The 11392-nt window shown below is 31.4% G+C and overlaps 1 protein-coding gene and 1 pseudogene across 1 annotated transcript; both read left to right on the forward strand.

Annotated features, from left to right (window-relative positions):
• Positions 1–1851: 1851 nt before the first annotated feature.
• On the forward strand, positions 1852–2549 carry LOC111616398 (annotated as a pseudogene).
• A 753-nt stretch (positions 2550–3302) lies between these two features.
• Positions 3303–11381, forward strand: LOC111616399 (ubiquitin carboxyl-terminal hydrolase 2-like). Its single transcript, XM_023357818.1, has 3 exons — positions 3303–3423; positions 9934–10039; positions 11243–11381. Exons 1-3 carry the CDS (start codon positions 3303–3305, stop codon positions 11358–11360), a joined length of 345 nt encoding a protein of 114 aa, XP_023213586.1. The 3' UTR covers positions 11361–11381.
• The last annotated feature ends 11 nt before the right edge of the window (positions 11382–11392 follow it).

An 11392-nucleotide genomic window follows, 5' to 3' on the forward strand; every position in this document is an offset into this window, starting at 1 on the left:
TTTAATGTCATTTAATTATTTGCCGATAATTGCAATATTATAATTGCAAATAAGTTAAGCGAAATTTAATTAAAGAATGAGAATCACCGCTCTGGCTCCGACAGACTCGAATGGAGTAGTCCTCCATCCAAAATTATTAATTACTGTATATATATTAAAAATACACAATGGCCCAACGATTTAACAATTGTCGAACGTAAACTGTTCGAGAATTGTTAAATTGAATTTCAAAATTGTTTAACCAGCCAATTCTTCTTCACACAATATACGAGTTACGGCGCTTCGGCACACGTTCGGAAATTGCCGACTTTCTGGCAAAAACCGCCGAATTTCTTACAAAAACGCAGTTAATCGACTTCCGGACCGTCGTATATATATATACAGTATAAGATATTCTATAACAATAAAAAATTTTATATTTATACGGTATATTTACATAAACTGTACTGTTATATTTTATAAATTTATAACAACGGAATGTTTACACCAACTGGAAATTAATTGAGGATTTTATTTAATCTACCATAATTTATATATAATTATATAAGCGATTCTTACGTAAGTAGACGAACGGTTAAAGTTAACAAAAAAGAATGTTTAATACAGATTCGTACTCACTCATCCGAAACACAAAAATGCTATCTGGACTCGGTCGACTCGACAGCCTGCCATAAGGTTGCGCCTCGTAAATAGGATCTGACCTTTTTCTTATAATGTAGAAAAAGTAAAAGAGAGACTTAACGCGATTTCCATGAAATTTCTCACAAGACGGAATGAAGAGAAACACGCGACTGAATGGTGTATTAAGATTATCGTACGGTAGAGATTACTCGACTCGGAATTCCAAGTTCTTAATTACTCTAGAAGATTGGTTGCTCCGTCCTGGTCGTGCATGGCCAATGAGGAAAATTTCACCAAACTGGATAACCGAAAAAGGAACACGATAGAACTGATTGAAATTGGAGAAGAGATTTGGTATCTTTCCGGTAGAATTCGTCTAGTTGATAATCGAATTGGCTGGTGGATAAATGATATTTTCTAATTTTATTCGACGTAGCTGGCCGGTGAAGCGGATCGGCCCACCGGTGGTCGAAACTCAAAATTGAATTTATTCTCAAATAAACGTGATTAACGCGCAACCGGTTACGTATTACGTAAATATTTATACTCTACCAGTTAATTAATATTCAATAATCGAATGATTTCGGTTAAATTTTCCTTCGCTACAACAGATAGGATTATGTAAGTTGATATTGTTCTCGTAAACTGACGTACCGTATCGACATTGGAATGTTTTTTCTCGTCTTTACTTCCAGATGATTACCGATAACAAATTTTCCCTCTATTCCTTTACAACACGATTTATCCGGCGGTCGACGGTAGAACCGCATTTACTTACATCTCGTTTTATCCAAGATATTCCCGTTTCACCTTAAAATACTTCATAAACAATAAAATATCCCGGTAGTTTCTAAAATAATTCCTCAAACCCGTGTCTTTGATTAGTACGTATCTACGGCATCTTTGCTTAGATAGCAGTCGTTTGTACCGATTTTTAACCACATCCGAGGGGTATTTTTGAAGAATTTTTTTGTATAAATATAGACCCTGGTTAGAAATTTCGTAATAATTCACTCTGTTTGGTCACTCTTATCCTTCGACATTATTAAGATTGGGGAAAAAGAAATCCATTATTTTTTCACTAGATGGCTGTAGTAATACATATCTCATAAAATATTGATGACACAAGTTCAGACTTATGCTTATTGGAAAAGTAACATTCTGTACTAAAAAAATTCTTTTACAGTTTTTCGATTGGTCAATTCAGTTGTGAGTTATAGGGTGTAAAAGATGAAAGTTAACAAAGAGAAAATTAGGTATGTTTTACAATTTTGCTTCAATAAAGGCGAAAATGCAAGCCAGGCAGCTGAAATTGTGAATGGTGTTTATGGTCCTGATACTGTCACAGCCAATTATGTGCAATTTTGGGGTTTTGTCGGTTTCGTTCTGGTAATTTTGATGTTAAAGATGCACCTCGCACAGGTAGGCCCGTTGTCGAAAATGTTGATAAAATCGTGGAAATGATAGAAGTAAACCGGCACGTTAGCACTCGTAGCATTGCCCAGGAGCTAAAGATTGACCACAAAACAGTTTTAAACCATCTGCATAAAGCTGGATTCAAAAAGAAGCTTGATGTTTGGGTGCCACACGAATTAACAGAAAAAAACATGATGGATCAAATTTCCATCTGCGAAGCCTTGGCCAAACGGAACGAAATCGACCCATTTCTTAAACGGATGGTGACTGGGGATGAGAAATGGGTTACATATGGCAATATTGTGCGAAAACGATCGTNATTACAAAATTTCCTCGGTGATAAGAAATTGGCATCAAGAGAGGATCGTGAAAATCACTTAGTCAAGTTTTTCGCCAATAGGGACCAGGGCTTCTACGAGAGAGGAATTATGAAGTTACCTTTAAAATGGCAACAAATTATAAAACAAAACGGTGCATATTTGATCCAAGTCGAACAACCGAAACCATGTTAAATAAAAACTTGAAATGAACGTAAAAATAATGGATTTCTTTTTCCGCAACCTAAATATTATATTATTCTCTACAAGTATTATTCAGTGTTAATACATTAACCTGTATGAAAGTTTGGATTATTGTATATTGCAAATTGCAAAAGATGTACATTACAATATTATATGAATTTTTTTTCTTTTTATAATCTGTATTAAACTTATAACAGTGTTCTAATTACAGTTTTGTATGTCAGTTTTTTCCAATGTAGGTGACCATCTCACTTATTTGGCCTGAAATTGTACTCTAATGTTGACCAATTAAGTGAGATTTTACTGTATTTTATATTTAAACAATTATTTTAATGTTGCTATAATAAAGATTACTTTTAATATATCATATAATGATATTGGGATAGTTAATCATATATGATAAATGTTTTTTAGAAACATTCACTTGTAAAAATTAAAATTCAATAACAATAAAAGTGTGTTATAAGTTAAACATAAAATGATTACAAATTTCATGTAAATGTTTCATTACAATAATTATTGTATGTAAAAATACTCCTGTTTGAATAATTTAAATGAAATCACTATAAAATAATTTATTTCAATGGTGGTTGAATATATAATAGAATTTTAAAATATACATGTGAATAAATTGAATTAATTTAAAATTTTACTTATAAAATAATTGTAATAATTTATTAATTAGCCATCTTTGCTAAAATATTCATTATTATTAATCTATTTTAATATTTTCAATAGTGTTTTATGAATTCAATTCTTCAATGCTTGGCTCATACTGGTCCTTTATTAGATTATTGTCTGCCTAAAAATTATCTTGTTGACATTAATTATACAGCAAGTTCCATGAAAGGATCTGTTATTAAAGGTGAGTTAGATATTTACACATATTTGACAAAAAATTTATGCACCCAGATAGAATTGTCCCATTACTGCAAAACTTGACATAGCAATGTCTGAGATAGGTATGTAAATGTCGCCGGAGGGTCAACACCTCTTCGATGCCCTGTCAGGACTGACTCCACTGTGTCCCGATTGACACGGAAGCTGAGACGGCGTGTTGATTCAGTCACGCGAGCAGCCGCATGTGTGGGCGATTGGGCAGGATGGAGTGAGAGACAGCACACCGGAAGTGACTCGCGCAGAGATTAGGATAACGAAACAACCTAGTTTAATTAGGAAAAAATTTAAACAAAAATACATGGATCCCGGAGTCTGACTGATAAGAGTGATATACAATTATATACATGCCTTAGCGGCTGCTGAGAGAGAGACAGAGAGTTTACAAATATGCGCATGGTGCTAGATACCTTTCATAATAGTGAGTTTTTTGTAGAATGGAGCAACCTCATTGACCGGAGTTGGAAAGTTTGGTGAGGACTCGACAAGATAGTCCTATTAGGTGTTCGGTGGTTATGTTAATCCAAGGATGACACTCACTAATTCTGTTGGTGATCAGGAAAGTTCACTAAGGTAAATGAGAAGGAGAAAGAGCCAGAGGTGATGTGTATAGTAAAACTGGATGATGACTGACCAACTTTTTCGGTTTCTTGTTATATTCAACTGATGAACTTGAGACAATAGGTCAGGAGGTTATGAGAAAGCGTGACTTAGTTACTGAGAACTTAACAAACCAGTAACTCCCAGGTGCAAGAGTTGACAGTTATCCAACAAGATGGTATAGTTAGAAGGTTATGTTATATCAACTTATATGTAGTGCTGAGTTATTGACAATAACAGTTTATTGACAGATCCTTTTTATATCTTATGACTATCTTATAATTTAGGTCCTAATCACAAGAGAGAGAGGGAGAGTTCACAATTGATTGTGAGTAGGTATTTATCTTGTCAACAGGAAGAGGGTGTCTTTGGGAAAAGTCTTCTAGTGTCGGTACTTATTTTGAAAACATCAATAGAAGGGAAAATGGCAATTATTATAGTTCAGACTGTGAGTAAGACTATGAAGAGTTTGATCGGACAAGGTGCTTAATAGACAGTTGGATCATGACAATTGAACAGGACTATTAGCTTGAATTAGATTACAATCCACAGGAACTAGACATCTGACTTGGATGGTTCCCAGAAACTGGACAACCTGTATGATTTTTTGGTGGACCTTTTATAATTTTTGTTTGTTTCCTGAGAAATAACGTTCCAAAAATGGTAATATTGAATGGAGCTTTATTTTTTATTTTTTGTCCAATCAGATTTTTTTTCTTGCTTCTGGGGATGAGTAACTATCTCAGGAAAAAGTGTTGTTAGAAAGGAAATGTTATCTAGTTACTTCCTTGTCAGTTTTCTCCTAAAAGTCTTGCCTTTGTTAGCTTTAATTTAATACATTAGAAAATTATTTTATTAATTTTAAGGATTCATAGCCCAGGATCTCTCACAAAGTACTAGAGATTCCTTTTAAATTATATTGTTGTTTCAAAAGAAATTATGCCCTTGCTATTCACTTTTTATCATTGCCATTACATTGCACTAATAAAGTTTCATATGATTCCAATGACTTCTTGGTGCATAACTTTTTTGTCAATGAATGTTTTAAAACTATGATTAGAATTACCATGAATATTTATTTTATGTAAATATTTTACATGTGTGCACATTATATATGCATTTATACATTTACAGACATAAAATGTTTTTTGTATATTTGTATTTGTGTGCATATTCAAGTAATTTAAAAGTTTGTTAAGTAAATAAGTTGATAAATACTGAAGTATATCTTAATATCCATTAATCTGCTTAATTTATTTTTGTTTTGAAACAGTTTATTATTTTAAAATATTTATAGAGTATAATCTCTGTAACCTGGCCATTTGCTAGTTCACCACGTCCAACAACAACTCTGTGGTATTATCAGCACTGTTGCCAAGCCATAGACATGTGTCCCACTAGTTCAGTTTCCATTAAATTTGAACATTTCCTCATGATATTGAACTTGAGCTTCATCACTTGAGCTTGGACAATATTAAAGATTGTTAGGTTTATCATGTTAGACTGCTGAAATAAGTACAATAACTTACTACTGTGATCAAAAAGTATTGGGAATGGCTCATTTAAACTGCATGCCTGCAAGAAGGTGCTGCTGCTGCTTGGTACAACTTTCATTAGCATCTAGCAACAATCTCTGTCATCATTTGTTTTCATTTTGAATAAATGCTTTTTTTTCTTTTTGTAAAGAATTTTTGTGTTGGCAATTTTTCAAAATATCTAATGTAATCATGCAAAGAAAGTTCATTAAAGTTTGTTTTCATAATGGAATTACTGCTATAAAAAAATGTCGGAAATGTTACAAAAAGCTTTTGGTGTGAATAGTCTAACAAAGACAACAGTTTTAGTGGTACAGTACAAGATATTCAAGGAAGGCAGAGAATGTATTGAAGACAAACCATGCTCTGATAGACCACTCACTTCAGCTGATGAACAACATGTCATTCAGGTCATTTGGGACATCATTGAACATGTTCCAGTATCATTTGGATCTTGTCAAGCAATTTTAAAAGATTGTGGCATATCACTTCTCAAGTTGTTCCAAAAATAGCATTGTGTTCAAGTGGTCAAGGAAATGTTTTCTTGAGGCAAATCATTTTTAAAATGCATCATTATGCATGATGAAACATGGGTCTTCGCTTTTGATACCAAAACAGCTCAACAATCAAGTGAATGGCACTCAAAAGGTAAAGAAAGACTAAAAAGACCACATCAAAGTCAATCAAAAATCAAGATCATGTTGACTATTTCCTATAATAATTGTGTTGTTGTGTATCATGAATTCCTTGTGACTGGCCAAACTATCAACAAAGAATATTTAAGTGTTTTGTGTTGATTATGTGAAGAAATTTGTAGAAAACCAACCTGATTTGTGGTGAGAAAATTTATGGATTTTGCACCATGATAATGGACTTGCTCATCAGCTCTTGCTGTTCATAAATTTTATACAAATATTGTTCCACAAGCTCCATATTCATCTGATATGATACTGTGTGACTTCTTGTTTCCTCAAGTAAATTTTTGCTTCTTAGTCATTTTGAGTTGATTTATGCCATAAAACAAAATTTGCTATGAGTCCTGAAGGAGTTTCACAAAAACGATTTTAAACCATGTTTTGAGGATTGGAAAAAACATTGGCGTAGGTGCATTGCAGTGTGGAGGGAATTACTTTGAAGGGGTCGAAATAAATTCAAATCTTGCATTTTATTGAACCATTCCCAATATTTTTTGATTACAGGAGTATAACACAATACTATATAAATATAAAAATCAGTCCCCAAAATTTCCTACCAACTCTTGCTAAATTTCCCACTAAATTTAGTGGTAATCAACCAACTTGGCAACATGATTACTGTTGATTGGAAGTCCACTTAATACAATATACTAATATCATTCACTATACAAATATTTACTTTCTGAATGATTAACATCTTTTACTCTGGTCTAAAATTGATGCATATTATCAGATCCTGAGGAGTAGTCATGAGTGATGAAATCCTGAGGGGTTCCAAGACAATAATTGGGATACAAATGGATATATTTGCTTCCAAAAAGCTTTATTTTATGCAATTATTTCCTATTTTTATCTAAGAAGTAGTGAATAAAGTAGAAAGTAATTGCAGTATTAATTAGCTACACCTATTATTTTCATAAGTAAACAATTTATTATTCTCAAAAGTTTTCTTCTGTATGGTACAGTTGGAAACATTGGTTCAAGGTCTAATATTGCATTCAACACAATAGTATGTTGTATTTTTCGTGATATTTTTCTTAATGCAGACTTTGTAGTGGTGTTGAACAGTAGGTTGAGCCAGAATCCTCTCAATGAAATGACATTCTACTAATTTTTCTGGCTGCTGCTGAAGGGTAAGCAGAAGGAATTTTTGGTGTCTCTTGAATAACTTCTTTCACCAGACCAAGAGAATCTTCTAAAAAATTAGTCATAATCTTGCAACCAGAAAGATTTTCATAAATAATTCTTGAATTATGAAGTGCCAAATTGAGTAAATAAAAGAAGAGCTTGTGCCACCATTTTACTATTTACTGCTGTAAGCTGCAGTAGGACAGTACTTGATCTGCCTTGTTGACACTTGTCTTATACTAGTATATTCCAAGACAGATGATGGCTTCATTTTTTCTTGTTAGCCCGTGTTTTGACTATCTCATTGTGATGTCCAGTAGACAAATTGCACACATCATGACATCATGCACATCTTTCCATTTTATAGCCAATGTGGCACCTTTTCTTTTGGCTATTCATTTTCCCTTCATCAGTTCAGATGCAAAAGCAACCATTTGGAAGATCACATCAGTTGAATGTCACTGTACCCTGGTTGCTACTGTTTGCCAGTGCCAAAGCAATTCGAATAATTGGGGACTGGAGAACCAGCTGTGTATGAATATGCAGTGTCTATGGTTCTTATATGGTTCACAAAGATGCATCACCAACAGATTAGCTTTGTCTCTCATGAATTTCTTTCCTGGAAAATAGTCTGAAATTTGGTTTTCACTATTTGGAAACTGTGTTCTCCACTATTACACAAACTTTGTGGAGAGGACTGAAGTCCTGATTTCCTCTCAGTATTGTAGTTTCATTGTCAGTAACATGAAAGAATGACAATATAAAAGAAAATCGATCTCTTGACATTTGTACATAGTTGATAAAAGAAGATTGGTGGAACACACTTGTACTTCAATAATCTCAAAATTTTGATTTAGATGAAATGGTTACATAAAGTATGATTCCAAAAAATATCTTTAGGTCATCAGCAATCACAAGTTTTCAAGTCACATGATTGGAATGTTACGACAGATTACCTGCCCTTTTTTTCAGCCTCTCTTGCTGTTGGTATCTGTTTCCTGAACAATAGTGTTCAAAAGATCTTCATCAAGAGATATCCTGGAAACTTTTACAGGGGGTTATCTCCTCTGGAATAACATTGTTATGAATTCCACAAACACTAGTGTAAGGTGGCAGCTGTTGTTTATGCTCCAAGTTTGTTTCATGTGTTGAGACTGGAAGTATGTATTGGTTAGATGTAGAGTTATGTCAGTACCAATATCAATCCAATGCTGTTATATCAGCATATCAGAATGTTTCCAATCCCAAACTGATGCTCTGATTTTTTTCAATACACATTCTTAGACACCCACGATTGCTGTAAATAATTGAGCTATAATTTGGAATTTTCTAAATTATAGTCCAATTATTTACAGCAATTGTGGGTGTCTATTTACTTAGCATCAGGTTTCAGTAGATGTTTTGTATACACATTTCTTCACATTGTTTTAAAATGGCAGGCATTCAAACATTGCAGTGAGCATACTATGCTGTAAAACTAATTCATGATAGACAAAGTATCCTATCCATATGTGATTCACCACCTATTGCCACATGAAGTATGACTGTTGTTGCTTTTTGTCAGCAGCAACTTGGTGGGAGTGCTGCTTTGTGGACAGCAGGACATGATTTTGTGATGGACATTTAATCTATGTACAGTGTTGCCAGGTCTGGCAATATCTCAAGCCAGTTGGTGATTTGGCAACTATTTTTTTCAATCTGATGATTTTTCTAAACTATTGTAAATCTATTCAATGTGTGTTTGAATTTTTTCTTAAAAATAGGGCTAGAATAAAGCCACCCTAGTCTGAAGGGACCCCATGAATCAATTTGTAAATATTTATTTCTTTATGTTTGAATTTAAATGATTAGTGAACAAAGTGAATGTTTTCTAAATCAATGAGCTTTCAGGCTTTCACTTATCACCAATACCAGTAGAGTATGGACAGAAGCAAATATTGGATCAGATCGTATTGGTAAATTTAGTTTTGTATCATTTCTAGTAAAATATTTTTTTCTAGTCTCATTGGTATATCTTGTTTGAAAATATCCTTCAGTTTATCATAGAATATCCAGCTTAAGTGAATTTTCTTCAGAAGATATACAAAAGAAAAATTTAAATTTATGATGTGGCCTTGCAATAATCTCACTATAATTTGTGTTTTATTCTTCATAATGATATATGAGTTACTTAGAATATTTTTGTCTGAATTTATTTTTTAACTTATAATATTTCATTCAATTAATTTATTTTTTCTTGTAAATTGTCCAAATTTATTCTATCAAAACAATTTTATATACCTAAACCAAAATTTTTTTTTTATTAAAAATAAAATATTATTGAATACACTTTTTTCTCTGAAGATAGATTTCATTTTATGTAATTATTTTTGAATGTAAACTTCATTAAAGAAACTAAAATAATTAGTTTTCTAGTCAACAAACTTGTTTAATAACAATGAAAAAACTTATTAGTATCTATATTAGATATTTCAAAAATGTTATTGATATGAAATTTTTATTATAACAATTTTTAAATAGCTTTTGCAAATCTTGTACAACATATGTGGAAAAATGATGAACCAGTAAGTCCTCAAGAATTGAAAGGACAAATACAAAAGTTTTCTCCTCGTTTTACAGGACATAAGTAAGTAATCATTAAATAAGACATAAATCTCATGTATAAACCTGTTTTATTATTTTTAAATTTAAAAATTTTTAATTAATGCTTGATATAGTGATGATGATATAACCTTTTAGTTTTCAAAATCAAATGTTGTTAATATCTAAAAGTTTAATACTAACAAATTATCTTAAAAATTATATTAAATGAATTGCATCATAATTTTTCAAATTACTGTTATCAGTTTATGAAAAACAAAATTTTATCTTACTAATTTAGTAATTATTTGAATTTGAATATTTTTTTTGCATATTTATTAATGCAAATTTATTGCAAAAAACAAGAATTTCAGAAGAACCAGGACCTTCATCATGAAAAATGAACTTTACATTTCTGTGTGCATACGTTTGTGTTATTTAACATATGTTATTATGCAAATTAATATAAATAAACTTAAAATTAAAGTAAAATCTGTTTATTTTTGGTCATGTGTCCCCTTTCCCTATTTACTCTGTGTTAAAATAACTTTGTTTAATGCTGTTTCATTTAGCACTTTGTTGTCAAGGAACATATCCTGCGTATTAAGCAGGGTCTTACTATACTTTAAATATGCCATTAGGTAATCAGTTTTGCAATGAATAAGGAAGATAAAAATTCTTATGTATATCTTAGGATGATTTTTTTACTTTGTATCAGTGTTGATTTTAATTTTTAAAAAAATTATGATTGCAATTGCATTGTGTTGTTGAAATAATTAAAAAGCCCTTTGATTTAGTGAATAACATCTATTAAGATTGTAATGAAGTAGATGGTAGCTTGTTCATAAGCTAGATAAAAAATACAATCTAAGATTGTGTTCTTTGTTTATCTAAACAGTGTTTGCTTTTACACTGATAAAATTAATATGAATTAGGGATAATATTAATAGTGTGATGAATACATGAATATTTGTTGTTTAATATTGATTTTGTATTATGTATAGTTTTAAAAAATACTTCAATAATTCATATTTGTATATTTTTTATTTCTCGATTAGTAAGTTTGTGAATTTAATATATTTTTAATAGTCAAACCTATTATTAAGTATGTTGACATTGACTTTATTGTGTAACAAAATGTAATGAATTTAAATGTGCTAAGAAACTTTTTTAGGTTTTTTATACACAGTTATTAAGCATTTTAAACATGCATATTCATTATAATTCAGTTATTCTGTTCTAATTTCAGCCAGCATGATGCACAAGAATTTTTGCATTTTCTGCTTGAAGGATTACACAATGATGTTAATCGTGTTAAGAACAAACCAACTCCATTGGAAATAAATATTGATGAAAAACTAAAGTAAAAGTTTTTGCATGATTTTATATATTTATTAAT

This window comes from Centruroides sculpturatus, unplaced genomic scaffold, assembly GCF_000671375.1.
Source record: "Centruroides sculpturatus isolate CEXI.00-Female unplaced genomic scaffold, Cexi_2.0 scaffold3299, whole genome shotgun sequence".
NCBI lineage: Eukaryota > Metazoa > Arthropoda > Arachnida > Scorpiones > Buthidae > Centruroides > Centruroides sculpturatus.